General features: G+C 45.7%; 1 protein-coding gene across 1 annotated transcript in view; it reads left to right on the top strand.

The window, feature by feature from the left end:
* Positions 1 to 902: 902 nt before the first annotated feature.
* USP13 (ubiquitin specific peptidase 13) overlaps positions 903 to 17,559 on the top strand; it is a 50,642-nt gene continuing 33,985 nt past the window's right edge. The window contains exons 1-3 of the mRNA XM_075569435.1: positions 903 to 1,096; positions 11,007 to 11,132; positions 13,715 to 13,775. Of these exons, the coding sequence (XP_075425550.1) occupies positions 986 to 1,096; positions 11,007 to 11,132; positions 13,715 to 13,775 (298 nt within the window). The 5' untranslated portion in view covers positions 903 to 985. The remainder of the gene's footprint in view (positions 1,097 to 11,006; positions 11,133 to 13,714; positions 13,776 to 17,559) is intronic.

Here is a 17,559-nt window from a genome sequence, read left to right as displayed (position 1 = left end):
TTTGTTGCATGCCTCCCCGTCGCACACCGTTCTTGGGTGCTCAATGGAATGTTTAAACGCACCCAAGAACGGAAAACATTTGAACTCAGAATGATTAGACTCTTTGACACCAAAACCAAAGGACTTAATGCGGATATGGGGTTTCTCACACCCTATCAAAAATTTTTGTAATTATCCTGCTTGCCTCCATTCTTATCAACACTTTCTCTCCCCCTCCCCTTGTCACCGTCCCCTGGCTTCAAACACTTTTAACACCCTACCTTATCTACAGTACATACCTGTTTTTTTGTTTTTTGTTTCTCTACACTGTTTTAGCCATAGAATCCTTTGTATATCAGTATTGCTTGACCTGAAGAAGAGAGGAGAACTCTCGAAAGCTTGTCCTATGACATAAATTGTTAGTCCAATAAAAAAGGTATCGCCTAATACTGAAGAACTCATTTATTCTGCACTATTGCAACTGGACTAACACGGCTATTTTCTGATATATATATATATATATATATATATATATATATATATATATATATATATATATATATATATATGAGATAGATATCAGTACCGTGTTAGCATGGCTAACTAAATGCTTTTATTTGTGCAAGGTTTCGAGATACACCGATCTCTTCTTCCGGCGGTGTTACATTGAATAAAGCAGGCAATGGGTTTACTCAAAAACAGTGCATCTTGGAATGTGACTAGAGCCCCCCCCCCCCCCCCCCCCAATATTTCTACAACCAGTGCAATCAAAATAAAACAAGCAGTATCCCATCTGGCTATAAATAAAGCATGCCCCGCCCCTTTCTGCAGCAGGACCCGGAGCTGCTGGGGATTTTGCTATTGGATTAAAATAGCATCCCCCCCCCCACCCCCCTCTCCTCCCTTCCCACCCCCCTCTCCTCCCTTCCCACCCCCCTCTCCCCTGTCCTCCCCTCCCTGGGCCGTGGAGTCCCAGCATTGTTTGGGAGCAGCAAGGAATGTGAAGATGGCTACAGACCTGGGAGAGCTGCTGGTCCCTTACATGCCCACCATCAGGGTCCCCAAAACCGGGGACAGGGTCTACAGGACGGAGTGCGCCTTCTCCTACGAGTCCCCTGTGAGTGGCATTGCCTGCTGGTCTCCTCTCTGTAACTCGCATGCATCCTGATTTTTTTGTCCCTGGGATCCTGAGTGATTCCACGGGAAGGGAGCTGGGCAGCTGGCTGCAGTAACACCCTGTCCATGTGTGACACATGCTGCACGGCTGTGTCTCTCTGTGCTGTCTAATCCAGGGATGGCCAGCTCCTGTCCCTCAAGGGCTACTAACAGGTCAGGTTTTAAGGATATCCCGGCTTCAGCACAGGTGGCTCAGTCAAAGACTGGTTGAGCCATCTGTGCTGAAGAAGGAACTAATTGAGCCCCCTGTGCTGAAGCAGGGACTGATTAAGCCACCTGTGCTGAAGCTGGGATATCCTGAAAATCTGACCTGTTGGTAGCCCTTGAGGAACTGGAGTCTAATCCAATTGGCAGTAATCTGTCACCTGTGTTTAATACACTAAGTTTCTTGCAAAAAACCCTTTTAAAGTAACCAGTTCTTTGTAACATTTTGGAAAGTTTTTTCTTGGGGGGGGGGGGGGTTGGTTCCTAATCCCTCAGTGCTGTAAAGAGCTGTTATTTTGCACTGGATAGTTTAATCTTGTCATGTCTGTCTGTTGGTCTTTAATCAGGATTTACCACTACCTCTAGGATTATATTTTAGGACATCTATTTGATAGGGTGTCGACTGCCCCTAACTGCTAAGTACAGTTTTAGGCAGTCCGACTCCCTACACCAGTGGTTTCAAACTTTTTTTTTTTTGGTTAAGGAACCCTATAATTATGTTGTGAAATTCTGTGAAACCCCGACCCTCTCTAATAGCGCGTCTGAGATCAGATGCATTGTAAGGAACCCCAACCCTCTCTAATAGCGCGTCTGAGATCAGATGCATTGTAAGGAACCCCAACCCTCTCTAATAGCGCGTCTGAGATCAGATACATTGTAAATTCTTAAGTATCTGGTACAATGTTCAAATTAACTGAAAATTGCCGGAAACCCTGGTTGAAAAACACTGCCCTATATACGATCCTTAAAGATACCTGCACTGGTCTTTATAAGGGTTTGGAGCAGTGAAGTTTAGACTGTCCTTGGGATTAGAATCAGACTGTAATTTTACGCTGAAGCCGCTGCCTACAAATGATCAGAGACCCGTTCTCCACCAGTCCCGGCCTTCACCGCTAATACTCCAATTCACTTTTCCATAGTGTAGCCTTAGAGGAAACTTCAGTGAGCTCAGAAAAGTATAAAAGCCATAAACCCAGTATCGGAGCTATCCCCATAATCCTTTTATAGGTCCTGATTATTCTGATAGGAGATAATCAGAATAGGTTTAATCGTTTATGCATTCATAGGTTTTGTGTTCACATATGAAGAAGATAAGTAAAGTAAGGAATACTCGGGTACTGGGTTTCCGTCAGACTTCTATGGTCCTGGGGAGTTCTGGTAATCTAACTCCTGGGGAGTTCTGGTAATCTAACTCCTGGGGAGGACTGCCTGGTAATGGTGATGTAGTCGAGAGATTCTAAATTATTTTAAAACAGAAAAAAAATAAAAATCAGTAGAAACCAAAAAAAGGCTGGTGTGGGCAAGAGCGTAACATTTTAAATGCTGCAAGCACAGGTGCTTATTTTTTTTGCTGGTGCCTATACATCAAAATACATATGTTTGCCTTTTTAGCATCCCAAATCTGTTTAAAAGTGACTCAGCTGTCTAGTGTTCGTCACACATGCACGGACCGGTATTTTTAGCCACACACTTCAGGTCTCAAGTGTCAAGCATCCCGTCGTGGAATCTGACTGCTTTGGAGCGGCCTATAGCAGGGGTGTGCAACTCCAGTCCTCAAGGGCCACCAACAGGTCAGGTTCTCAGGGTATTCCTGCATCAGCACAGGTGGCTCAGAGGCTCCGTCGAAGGCTGAGCCGCCTGTGCTGAAGCAGGGACTGAGTCGCCTGTGCTGAAGCAGGGACTGATTGAGACACCTGTGCTGAAGCAGGGATATCCTGAATGCCTGACCCGTGGGTGGCCCTGAAGGACAATCTCGGGAGCCTTTAACCATTTATCTGCCAGAGGGTCCGGCAATGCATTCTCTGGCAGTGAAAGAGTTGCATTGACTTTGGAAATACAGCAACGATGACATGTGCTTAGTCTCCCCGAGATTTTACCTTCTCTCTATTCTGAAGTGTCCGAGAGGGGGCTTCCTGGTGGTAGCCCTGCCCCCGAAATGCAGCTTTCTTTAATGAATGGGTTGGCATTAAATGCAGAATACAATAGTTTATAGATGTATTGTCATGAGTTGTATAGAGCATGGGTGCTCAACGACCCCCCCAAACAGGTTTTAAGAATCTCCCAGCTTCAGCACAAACTGAGCCACCTGTGCTGAAGCAGGGACTGATTGTGCCATCTGTGCTGAAGCTGGGGTATCCTGACAACCTGCCCTGTTGGGGAAGGGGGGCTTGAGGACTGGAGTGGAGCTTCCCTGGTATAGAGTCCGTGTTACAATATATCTGTGCAGAAAATGATTATAGTGCATTAATGTCCCGGTTCTCTAAATCAATTGTGAATGGCATTTACAGTGAGTTAGGTACAGGTGGAACTCGTCCAAAGGGAGGTCAGTTATGGTAACTTGGTTCCCAGTGGCAGTCTTCATGACCGCTGGGCGTAAACGGGATTCCTCATGTACTTGCTCCAAAAAATGAGTATTTGCCAAATTGCTCCACATTTTTATTTTAATTTTATCTCTACACCATGCTGTGCAGTGGAGTCACTCAATAGCTTTTAATTGTGCAGAATTATGTGTATCTTTTATTTAGATAGCGCTTTACAATACACGTGACATAATATTATGACACATAATGGCGCTTCCGACATTAAAATAGGAAAAGGGGGTCCCTGCCCGAAGAGTTTACAATCTAAGCATTGATCTAATTCTTTTTCTTCATATAATTCCCTGCTGAATATATTCTACATTCGATGATATTTAGTTGCTGTGGTGCTCAGTTAATGTTCTGTGACTACGTTTGAAACGTGTGTGTTCTAACCCAGGGGTGCGCACACTTTTCAGTTCGCGCCCTCCCTGTCTGTGCTCCCCCTTGCCTACGCCCCCCCCCCCCCCACCCTCCTTACCTGCTCTTGGGCTCCACGCGTCATATGATGTCACGACGTCATGTCACGCGTTGCTATTTAACGCCACGTTGTCATGGCGATGCGTCACTGAAGAGCCGGCTGAGAGCAGGTAAGGGGAGTTGCAGAGGCCTCATGCCTCTCCCGGCATTTAAATTACGTGCCTGGGGGAAGAACGCAGGGGCCTCCCCTAGAAAATCCCGCGCCCCACAGTTTGCGCACCCCTGTTGTAACCTATATAGAGTTTTTAGGGTCTAGCCCACAAATGAGAGGCCTTTGTTATAATATTGTAAAGGATAGCATATCGATTGCTAAAGATTTGCTTCCTCATTCCCAAAAACCCTAAATTGCTGCTCAGAACGTCTGGTGTCGCGACTTGGACCAGTGATGTTAAAAAATAATGATTGTCCTTTACTAGCGGTTTGACGAAGCATGGCATCCTAATTAATCCCTAAAAAGCACAATGGAAAAATGCGAGGGTGGAAAAGTAACAATTCTCATGTATGTACATGTGTTCACAAACAGTCTTATCTGAAACCAACTAGTAAAACCCCTTCAAATGATGTGGTTATTCTGTAAACATTAAAAGGTTTAAATGGATTTAAAAATACTTATGTCACCTACATTTAATCAATTAACCACTTTGCTGCTAGAGGATCCAGTAGAGCAGGGGGGCGCGGGAGTATTTCCGGTGGGGGGGCGTGGGAGTATTTCTGGGGGGGGGGGGGCGCGGGAGTATTTCCAGGGGGGGGGGGGGGGCGCGGCGAGGTCCTGTGTCCTCACCCATGGCATTTAAATGAAATGCTTGGGGTAAACCCGCGAGGACTCTGCAGCTTCACCTACCTGATCTGTGGGGACGCTTAGCCATGGTACCCGACGCCGCGGGGTCATTTAGGCCCATGTTTACTAAGTGGCTCACTTTAATTGGCCCATATGGTGCTGGAAGGTGGTTTCCAGCATAGCGCTGCTTAGTAAATACATCTTATGGAACTTGTGAACACAACGCGCCCTGAAGATCAGTGATGGCTATGGAGACCATTCAGTCTGAGTGGAAATGGGCCGTAAGGGCGTTTTATGGCATAGCACTGCTTAGAAAATAGGGCCCAATGTAGTTTAAATAAAATGACGGCTGCATTGAATCCATGAACATGATGCTGAATTTTTATTTGAGTTGCCAACTTGTCATATAATGCAGGGGTGCGTAAACTTTTTTTGTCTGCGCCCCGCTGGCTGCTCTCTCCCCCCGCCCCCCGCTCGCACCCCCCTCTTACCCCAGTTTGCACACCCCTGCAATAGTTTACCACTGCAAAAGCACTAATGAGTTCTGTGACATATCAGGGCGCACATGTGCTAGTCACATGATGCCCCCGTTATTGAATCTAGGTGGGTTCACACTTTGATATGTGGTTGTCAGCTGACTCCGGACCTCAAACAGGGACTGCACTTCCACGCTGGAGACGTTGGCTGACCATTGCTGGCCTCTGTGTCACTGAAGGGATTTGGCACCCGGCAGAAGTGTGATGCACAGTGATGTGTGACGTGTGTCCCAGGCAGTGGAGGGATTTGGGGCGGCTTCTTTATCACCCATGATGAACTGAAATGGTGTATCAACCATTTAGCATCTTGTTTTTTTTCCCACCCAAAAGCTGGAATTCGATAAGAGCAGAAACACCACTCTTGAATTGGCACAACGGTCTCTTGTGAGCTGGTTTGTGAAGCTCCTTCAAGCAGCAATCCCCCTCATCTGTGGGTTGTCTTTAACAGGATTGTAAACCGGGGTCTCCCCGGGAGTGAACCACGCAATCTTTTAGTACAGGGACCACCCAGTTCCTGAGATACTTACTGGTGACGTTACGCTGTTGGTGCCACCGACCCACTGGCACTAGCTGACTGGCACTGGCACTGACCCTGTGGCACTAGCTATCACGTGATCGCTTCCTGGTGACTGGAAGGGGTAGGGTTCTCCCCTTCCGGTTGGATCACGGTCATCGCTCCTGGGGTCACAAATGCCGTCCAGAAAACAGACAAAAGGCCTTGACGTACAGCGTACACTTCAACTCCCAGTCCTCAAAGGCCCCCAACAGGTCAGGTTTTCTGGATATCCCTGCTTCAGCACAGGTGGCTCAATCAGTGGTTCAGTCAAAGACGGAACCACTGATTGAGCCATCTGTGCTGAAGCAGGGATATCATTAAAACCTGACCTGTCTTCGACTGAGCCACTGATTGAGCCACCTGTACTGAAGCAGGAATATCCTGAAAACCTGACCTGTTGGTGGCCCTTGAGGACTGACGTTGACCACCCCTGTTTTAGTCTCCACCTTCCTTCACCGGGCTGTGTTTATTCTATTTCTCCCCTCTGAAAGTCCTATAAATGCTTACAATTTAAGGAGGGGTCTGTACATATATACATTTTCCTCTTTTTTTTTTTTTTAAGAGAATAAGCGATATCTATAATGCCCATAAAGCTCTGTTTCTGCCTTTCTAAAAACAAAAATCAATATTAAAATGTTTTACAATAAATAAATGGTCAGGCAGGATGGCAGCTTTATCGGGCCTGCCTGAGGATAATGAATTGATTTTTCCTGTACCCATGTCCCCAGTCCCACCAAGCATACATTGTATAGTTTTTATCCTGTAACCTCTTCCCTTCTAAGGCTGTGATTATACCGAAAGCGGCGGACCGCATTCCGCAATAACGTATTGCTTGAATGCAATAAAGGTTTACATACCTAGCGCAACGCGCATGCGCGCAGACACGAACTGCAGGGCGTCAGACCAGAGCGCACACCTGGGATTTTGTTTTCTGCAGGCCGCGGCACGTGAGCGGTTCAGCCAATGAGGACGAACCGCTCACGGCCACGCCTCCCTGTCTCCTCTGGTTGCCTCCTGCTTGCAGTGCAGGTTTTGGGCGCGCGCATCGATGACGTCACGAGCACGCGCGCCCAGGCGGAGCTGGTATAATCAAAGCCTAAGTTGAACAATTGTTTCATAATACACTGTACGTTTCATTCAGAGAACCGAAAGTACACAATACAAACTACATATTGCCTCTGTTAGACGCTAACTAGGCCCTCATCACTTTCCGATGGAAGAATGTTGCAGCTATTATGCATTTGCCAGGACCCCGGCTGAGTTACAAAGCCATTTTAGCTTATTCTATTCTTTTTTCATTATTTGACATTATTATGTAAGCAATATTCCATCAAAAGGGAAAACTGTTGGTTCATTCCTCATCAAATTGTTTTGTCTCTGAATCCTGCTGCTTACCGTGATTCATATGTTCACATATGCTCAGCCATTTATTAAGAGACCGGGCAGGTTAGCATTTTAAAGACTATTTTCACACACACCCGTATACCTCCTGTTACTGTCGTATCCACTGCTTGCTTGATACTGTTGCTAGTGGATTATTAGTCAGAAGTAGAGAACGCTCTGACTGAGTCAGACAAGTAAATATAACAAGATCTCCAAGAAATCAGAGCAGTAAACAGAATTCCCCGAACACCTGTCTACTGACAATAGAACGTGTGACTGGCTAGTTACTTTTAAAACTGCCTGACGAAAAATGCCAAATAAGGAACCTGCTTTGTACTGCAGGTTTGTGCAGGGGTGCTGAACTCCAGTCTTCCAGCCCCCCAACGGGTCAGGTTTTCAGGATATCCCAGCTTCAGCACAGGTGGCTCAAGACTGAGCCACTGATTGGGCCAACTGTGCTGAAGCTGGGATATCCTCAAAACCTGACCTGTTGTGGGGGGGGGGGGGGGGGGGATGGTTTGAGGACTGGAGTTGAGCACGCCTGGGTTAGTGGAAGGGAAAGGCGTGAGATAGCTGCTTTGCCTCTTAACACCAAACCTTTCCGCCTCAGCTAACAAGCAACGTTAAGGCCTCGGTCCCGCTGCGCTCGTTGGCGCGGGCGGCGGGTCGCGAGTTCCCCACCAGCAGGGGAATCCTCGCGAGCCGGTCCCGGTCCCCCCTGGCTGCACAGAGCACTACACGCTGTAGCGCGTCAGCCGCTGGAGACACCAGAGAATGGTGTTTCCTAGCGTTGACGCGTGACGTGTGTGGCTGTGAGCCAATGGGGAGGGGAGGCTTCGGGAGGAGGAGAGGCTTCGGGGAGCGGGGAGGAGTGTGGAGTGAAAGCAGGTGAGTGCCTTTCTCTGTGTGTGTGTCTGAGTGCGTGCCTGTCTGTGTGTGTATGTGTCTGAGTGCGTGAGTGCCTGTCTGTGTGTGTGTGTGCCCGAGTGCCTGCCTCTGTCTGTGTGTGTGTGTGTGTATGAGTGCGTGAGTGCCTGCCTGTGTGTGCGCGCGCGTGTGTGTGTATGAGTGCGTGAGTGCCTGCCTGTGTGTGTGCGCGTGTATGAATGAGTGCCTGCGTGTGTGTGCTTAAAATTACCTTCCAGCTCCAGCCCGAGTCCGCGCAGGGAGGGGGGGGAGAGTAGCGGGTCCCTCCGCTCAAGCCACGCCCCCCCTCCCTGTCAAACCGCCCACCTCCCGCCCACCTCCCGATCAAACCTCCCACCTCCCGCCCACCTCCCGCTCCGGCTCCCGCTCCCTACAGACCGCAGATCGCGGTCTGTGTATCTCAGCGCACCGCCTGTCAGCAGCGCAGGTGCGCTGACTCTGGGAGCGGGGCCTTAACCTTAGACCAATTTGTTATCTATTCATTGTACTAAAATGTGACAATTGGAACAGTACTTGGCCCAGCACAAGGCAGTTTTTCTGAAGCCAGGGTCACGTTTGATGTGTGAATGGCTCCCGATAGCATTAACTCAGTTCCCTTTTAAATCACTCCAAGCCCTGTAATATTTCCTCCACTTTATTGGGAAAAGGCAGCAGGATACAGATACTTGTGGATGGTGTGTAGTGGTGATTATTAGTTAGAAACCGGTAAAAAGAGATGGCCTCACCATGGGGGATAAACAGAGAAGGGGTTCTTTACTCACTGTCTCCAGGGTGGAAAAGGAAGTGAGGTGCAGTGTGGGTAAAGGGAATAGTCTAGGGGCAGACTACCTCTGAACAAACAGGAGGGGGGGGGCAGACTAGCCCATTCTGGTGAGGATCTCAGAAACTGCAGTAGCAGCTCACTGATTCCATGGCCAGAGGCAAGAAATGCAACATTGTTGCAAGTTACACAGGCACAGTATGTGTGTGCAAACTCCATGCAGCTGGGAATAAGATCTGACAGGCAGAAGCTACAAAGGAGAGAGGGGGGGGTGAGTCAGAAAGGTAGTTCTTGTTCCATGACAGCAGTTTTCCGAATGTTTGTACGGACACAAAGTATTGTTGCACTAATTGCATGATTCTTGCAAGTTGTGTTTGTATTTTTAAATAAGGTTTGTGCTAATGTCACTGTTTGGAAACCTTTGATATCTTGGTATGAAAGCCCCTTGATATGATCTTCATCTATAATCATAATTGATGGCTGCTAAGACATGACCCCGTTATATATTACGATATTTATCTCCCTCACTGACAATCTTATTTTCTATTAAAATGGCAAAATGAGAAATCTTTATTTTTTTTTATTTAGTTCGGTATTATTATATAATAGTGACTTTTTGTTTTTAATTCAACTCTGCCATTTTTAATTTAGTTTTAAATTATCCTTTCATTTCTGTAGCAGGTTTTAGCCCACCTCCCCAGCAGTGCAAGATATTTGCAAAACTTTCCTGTTTATGATGATTTGCTGCCAATGTTCCCAGCGGTTTGAGCTGAAAACTGTAACAATAATCAATGTTACCTTTGTAATATCAGGCTACATTGTAGCTGCTGTGTTACACTGACTGTAGGATTGACTGAAACTGAAAGGCGGCTATTATGTTAGGCACACAATCAGGAAGTTATAGCAGAAGCACCAAACGATTGCCAGCTTAGGTAACAATGTAGAATTATACATCATCACATGCTCTACATACAAAAATAAGAAAAAAGGGGAGAAAGTTGTATTGCTGTTTTCAAATGGGATGTCGCCAACGCATTGCTGTTGTTTTGATATTGTGGTGTAATTCAAAAAAACTTGATGTATATTGAATTGCGAAGTTGTGTACAAAATATTATTGGCTAATCTTGAGTTTTCAATCAATCAATGTTTTTTTTTTTTAGCTTGCCAACTTCCCCCAGGGTTTTCCCCAGTGCGATTAGACAGGCTTTTGTATTTCTTTGTAGCCTCTTATCTAAATAAACAATGTTTAGATTAAGTTTCTATTTTTTTTTATTTGTCATTCACTTGAGGTCAAAATGTAGGAACAGCCAAATAACTGTACAATGCACGTTCGGCTTAAATCGTGGCACTTCTGAGGATTATAATAGTTTTACATTGATTATCACAAGCTGTGACCACACCATGCTTGGCTCATGTACCGCGGCGGATTTCACACTTGCCTGTGCCTTCCCCCTCCTTGTTGCTGCCCTCTTGCTCCTTTGGAAACTCGGCGTCCAATGACGCCGCGCGACGTCACCCCGCGGCGCGTTGCCATGGAAACACAATGTAATTTGCCGTCGTGTTGCCATGGCAACGTGATGCTGTGTTGCGCCACATTGGGGGCGTTGCCCACCGTCATTTGACATTGGGATTCCAAAGGAGCAGGAGGGCGGCAACAAGGAGGCGGGCGACACAGGCACGTGCCTTCCCGTTAGGACCGATAAGCGCCAGGGCGTATTGTGCCGCCCTAGGCCCGGGCCTGATGGTAAATCTGCCGCTGCGCCTGTATATTTGCAGATTGCGCTCCTTTTTTTCATTTGCTTTAGATAACCGGCGTTATTAGGGCCCCGGCTGCCCGTCTGACGCCTTGCCCCCGTTTTTTCGTTCCTAGGAGTCGGAAGGAGGCCTGTACGTGTGTATGAACACGTTCCTGGGATTCGGGAGGGAACACGTGGAGCGACACTACAGGAAAACAGGACAGTGTGTTTACATGCACCTAAAGCGATCTGTGCGACAGGTGAGTGTGCTCCGCGTGCGATTGTACGCATGCAACGCCCGTACGTACCGCTAGTGAACATCGGCTTCCATTACAGGAATCACTGACATTCAGAACCTGCAGGTGACATGGGATGTTTACTCCGTGATACTCGGTACAACTGTGTGTTTTGAATTTTTTTTTTTTTATCGTCCTATAGTTTCATTTTTCTTTTGTCGCACAAATCTTCTTTTTTTTTTTTAAACATTCGGTTCATGTTATTCTATTCCTGCCTGTGCTTTAAGAAACTTATCGCTCCTTTATAATAATAATAATTAAAATAGGCGGGGAAATTACCACTAATGCGCTTCTCCAATGCATTTCATGAAGCCTTGACTCATGGCTGCTGTCCCACACCCACTGTCACGCCTACCAATTCACTTGCGGTTTCTGTAACTCTCCCATCATATCACTTAGATTGCAAGCTCTCTGGGGCAGGGATTTGCTTTCCTATGGTCTGATCTTATTACACTATAATTCCCTGTACTGTGTTGTCTCTCTTCTAAAGAGCTGAGTACAGCTGTGGGCGCTATATGGATAAGGGATATATATATATCCCTTTTTTCAAAGCCTATTCTCTAACCTCTTCGCTGCCTCATGGGGCTTGGTGTGTGTGTATGTGCTATAGCTATATGTATGTATGTATGTATGTATATATATATATATATATATATATATATATATATATATATATATATATATATATATATATGTGTATATATATATATGTATGTATGTGTATGTATGTGTATGTATGTGTATGTATGTATGTATGTATATATATATGTATGTATATATATATGTATATATATATATATATGTATGTATGTATGTATGTATGTATGTATATATGTATGTATATATGTATGTATGTATATATATGTATATATATATGTATGTATGTATGTATGTATATATATATATGTATGTATGTATATCTATCTATATATATATATATGTATATCTATCTATATATCGCTATAGCACACACACACACCAAGCCCCATGAGGCAGCGAAGAGGTTAGAGAATAGGCTTCGAAAAATGAGCCCGACTTCTGTTTACACGCGGCGCTGAAACACCGGAAATATACGAGCTGTTCAGGATCAGTGACGGTCGCACATGAACTTTCCACTCGCCGGCAGCTTCTTGGCCCCGGCTGGGGACACCTGTCACAGTTTCATATTCTAATACTAACTTGTAATCCTGCCTGACCTTCTGTGCATGGGCCAGAATACAATGGCTTCAAATGCAAAGGTACGTCCGTTTGTTCGGACGCTACAAGGTGATAAAACGAAGTATCATCGGCATAAAGGCAATTGTCACAGGTGTAATCAAACGTAAATCCTATTGTTGAAATAAGGTCCGGGGCTTCGCCGCAGGTAGTGTACAGATGTAGCTAGCTTTACCGTTGGCGTGACCACGCAGACCGGAAGGATTAACGCGGCGGGAGCTTCCATTGAAAAGAATCCACGGCGCTGTTGACGGTGAGGCCGGCTACATCTGTAACTGGTTTCTTTAAACAATTTCTGTGTCAACGTGTTTCTTCTCAACCTTCCTACGGTTGCACTTTTTAAAATGTGCGTGTCAGAGATTTAGACGTTTGCACGATCATTGTTTTCACTACTTTGTGACTTTGCGTTTCAATTTAGAACTGATGTATCATATGTATCCCAAATACCCACCTGTGCTGGGGGACTGTTCCATGCATTCACTGCTCTTCCAGCACTGCTATGTTTTCTACATTCCCTCAATATGTCCTCTCCTTCAGCAGCTCATCGATGCCCTTACAGTATGTGAGCGTTTCACTCCTCCCTTTAATTTTTTAGGTCCTTTTGATCTCCCCATGGATGAGCAACACGTGGCCAATGTGTGTTTCTGTCCCAAGAGACATGTCTCTTCCCACATCTTACATGTACCTTTTTCTAAATATCAGTACGGACAGGGACATCACTTCAGTTGTCATAACTCGGATACTACAATGTGTCCGGGATGATCCACTCAGGGCGAGAGGGGGGACAGTGATGGAATGTTTGCCCCTAAAATGTCTCCTATCAGCTGAGAGGAATGTCCCGTGGCAGGCTACTACTTTGCATGCTGGAAATCAATCTAAACAGCAGTAGAAGGAAAGATGACGACAGCCCTTACAAACGGGTCCAGCGAGCATCTATCTATTTCTATTCAGTAAACATCGCTTTATTTATTTGTGTTTTTGTCCTTGACCTTGAGGTATAGACCAGTTGGCATCACTGATGCCCACTGATTTGTCGGTGGGTAAAGTGAACAGCCTTTCTGATCTTCTGATTGGTGGTTGTGCAGCGGTGTGCATGGAAGAAGCCAGTTGAAGACACAAACGCCAGTAACATAATGAAAATAAAACCGGAATGCACAGTGGTTTGGGGACGCAAATGATACATTTCAGATGTCAAAATATATTGCTGAAATCATTCTATTTATGACTTATTATTTAATGACTCATTTAACACCCTGTTGTCTACTTAGCCACTTCTTTGTTTTCCACGCTAATAAAATGCTTCACGATCATTACTTTTTATTGTTTTATAGAAAGCAACTGGCGCGGCGGGTGGGGCCCTTCCGAAGCAAAGAAATGGCGAGCTATTTTTAGGTACGATGAACTGTTCTTGCAAATCGATATTCTTACTTTCTTGATCTGTACTAACACTACAATCACATCCAGCGATGGGACTATTCTCAGTATTTTGCTTGTTACTCGTAAGAGTGAAGAAGGAAGGGGTGCACATTTCGTTAAACTAACTAGCACAGAGCAGTAGTGTGCTATGCCACTGACATTACCATTGTTTTTTAACCCACACATACACAGCACAATCAATCATGTAATAACTTAGCTGCGTTGTCTACACCAGGGGTAGCCAACTCCAGTCCCCAAGAGCTATCAACAGGTCAGGTTTTCAGGATATCCCTGCTTCAGCACGTGGCTCGGTCTTTGACTGAGCCACTGATTGACCCACCTGTGCTGAGCAGGAATATCCAGAACATCTGATCTGATGGTAGCTTTTGGGGACTGGAGTTGGCTACCCCTGATATACACTGTATTGTAGACTGGAATTCACTGAGCTCCGATACAACGTATCGCAGTGCGATCTCGCGTTTACCAGCCATTGACTTAAATGGAACTAAACACGGCACCTGGAATCGGGGCCCAGTAAATCTCCACCAGTAGTTAGCCGCCCATTGCTGTAACTTCGCCACCGCCACCTCCTCTAACCTGCATGGTTTACAATGTGCAAGCTTTTGAATCCCAAGCAGTTTTTCTGAATAATTAATACCTTTTTTGTACTCCAAAAACGTGATATAAAAGACCAATATTACTGCCATTTCTATTCGTCTGCTGGGATTGAGTAAATCTGTGTTCCTTGATGCTTCAAAGGTGTCAAATGAATCCTCCGTAAATAATTCTATTGTTTGTATGTATTGGAAATGACATTACAATGTGGGTACTCAGCCTGATTCCAAGCTATCCTAAAGCTATTAAATATGGAGCTGGATATCTTCGGTCACTGCACTATCCTAATCAAGTCTTACACAAGACATTTTGGCATAATAACCTGTTTATCTGCAGGTTGCAAACGCACAAGTGCAATATTAAATACAGAAGAAAAACATTGGAACTTATTTTCCAAAAAGTTTAACAAGTGTATTCTCTATTTAGGCTAAAGAAAGCAAGAGATCCTGTATTAATTTTATATAACATAATTATTGGCTATGTTACAGTACCTTTTTTATTGGACCAACAAGTAGTTATGTTACAAGCTTTCCAACCTCTTGGGGGCCTTCATGGGGTTACTCTGACCCTGAGAGGTTGGAAAGCTTGTAACATATCAACTACTTGTTGGTCCAATTAAAAGCATCATACCCCCTACTCCCTCGCCCTCCTTTGTTACTACAAAAAATTCAGTACACTTTGAATAAACGTGCCAGTAAAATCTAGACTCTGCTTGTTGTGAGCTCTGGGCAGCTGGAACACGCTAGGCGACGCCGTCACCGGAACACATGTACACTGATGTCACCGCCACGCAATACGTTTCTTACAAGACTTAATTAGGAGATCTCGTCTGACAGTGGTATCCCTTCCTTAAATATCCCTCCGTTTAAAAACATACAATTAGGGAAATTGAAGAAAGAAAAACAAACAAACCAGGAGATTCCCTTTGTTCACATTAGTGACATTAAACTATATACACGTAATAGTAAGTGACTCCCACAAGTAAGAAAAACATATATTTTAAATGAATGTGCTTGGGGAAATCTAGTTTGGAGCCCGACTAACCCTGATGAAGTACGTCTCGGATGAAAGACGTTGGGTGGCATTGTGACGTCGGTGTGCGTGTTCTGGTCACGGTATCTCTTAGGCCTTGCCCCCACTGCCTACTACAGTGTCCGCTGTGGCGGACGCTGCGCGCACGAGAGCCCTCCCCGCAATGGCGCCGGGCCCGCTGCGAGGGGGGGCCGCAGCGCTCGCGCGATAGCTACTCCTGCTCTCAATAGAATTGAGAGCAGGACTCGCGTCGAGCGATTAGGCACGCCCCCGGCGGTTCAGCCAATGAGGGCGAACCTGCCGGGTGACGTCATGGCCGCGCCCCCGTCACTCCTCCACTACGCCCCCCCCCGGTCTCTCCTCCTGCAGTGAGCTGCAGACCGGGGAATCGGCTGAACGCGCCGCCAAAAGTGCGGGCGCGCGTTACAGCGGAGAGACCGGGGCCTTAGCCTTAGCGTGTTCCAGGGACAGCGCCATGGGCTACCTGCTGCATGCAACAATGCAGACACGGAGCCTGTTACGGGGGCTAGTATGATTGTAGTGAATGGTACTGCGGCTTTTTTTGCTTTGATAAAATACTTCTCAATACTTACTGTGTGCGTTCTCCCTATTTGTTTCCTTTGGGCGGTCTGTGATTTCGCGTTGCGGAAAGTAGATCTCCTGTATAGGAGTGAAGCAGCAGAGGCATTAACCTGAAGCAAGCACTATGGGTCAATCAACTTTCCCGGATTGCCCTTGCGCAATGGGATTCATTTTCTTGGACCCTTTCGAGTAGAAGTGATACCCTGAATAAAAGAACGGCTCCCCAATTCTTTTGAAGATCCATCCCACTTGGATTGGCTCTAAAACTCTATCCCTTTTCTTGACGTGATAGAAATCTTCTATCAAAGTTATCTTGCTTGAACACTGGTAAAATATAAATATCATCTGGCTTTTAATCAGATTTATTTCCCTTATTTCCCGTAGTGCTGGTTTAAATTTTTTTTTTTTTTTAACCCCATAAAATTTTAGATGCAAAGTCTAATATATTTAGTTTAGCAATGAATTCCAGTACTTAGAAACTTGGGGTTGAACAAAGAGGTGCTACTTGCATGGTGGCGCAGGCCACAGCACTGGCCCTGTTTAGATAAACCACTTGGGTGGAGGAGGAGGCGGAAGCGGGACTGCTGAACAACAGAAACCCTTCTTATCTGGGGCCTCTTCGGAGCATGCCCTACAAGGGAGCTAATTATAGACATCCACCATTGCTGCTCAGTTGGTAACTGATCTAATTCTGAAGCAGGCACGTCCAGTCAGGCACCACTCCTTTCTTCTATCTCCAGTGGTCTCTGTCACCTACAAGGCATTCAGCTGCTGTATTCTGTCAGCTGCAGGCTCTCTCTTTGTAGGGTGACACCCGTGTGTGTTTCCAGATGAGGTTTGACATAATTTTACCCTTCTGACATCAAAATAACAAGTCCAGTCTGGTTCCTGACAAATGTATCTCAAATTTGTACGCATGGTAACAAATAAATGTCACATTAATAGAGGGAATTTGTACCAAGATCGTGTTCCTTGATGCACTCAAAACATTCTGTTTAGGGAAGACCTTTAACTACAAAATATTGTTTGTGGGTCAGATACCAGGGGTTGACCCTAAAACCATTATTCTGCCAGTAGAGTGGCCATTTACCAAGCTCTTCACAGTGATCAATCTATTTGCCCAAACTATATATTAAATTGAGTTAAAGATATTCTTTGGGTTTCCATGAAACTGATGCGATCCTGCTTAATGTGTACTGGGTTTGTGATATAAAAGCTTCATGATGAGGTTTGAAACCATTTTATTCAGATTTCAAGTTATTTTATGGACGCAAACGTCTAAATCTGAGCAGTATGAACGCAGAATGCACAATACATACGGCTTCCTCTGTAGATTAGTTGGCAGCTCTGGCAAATACAGAAAGAATACAAAGATACTTCAAACAGGGACCACAGCCGCCAACAGCTTTCCTGGGGCCAAGGACTTGTTTCCCCCGCGTTGTTGAGTGGAGGTGTTTTACTCCCCCCTGTTGGTGGCCCCGCGAGTCGCCCTCCCCCCTCTCACACGCCTCTCTCTCTTTCTTTCTCTCTT

Source organism: Ascaphus truei, chromosome 14 (assembly GCF_040206685.1).
Source record: "Ascaphus truei isolate aAscTru1 chromosome 14, aAscTru1.hap1, whole genome shotgun sequence".
In the NCBI taxonomy this organism is placed as follows: Eukaryota; Metazoa; Chordata; class Amphibia; order Anura; family Ascaphidae; genus Ascaphus; species Ascaphus truei.
This window is presented reverse-complemented; position numbering and strand designations above follow the sequence as displayed.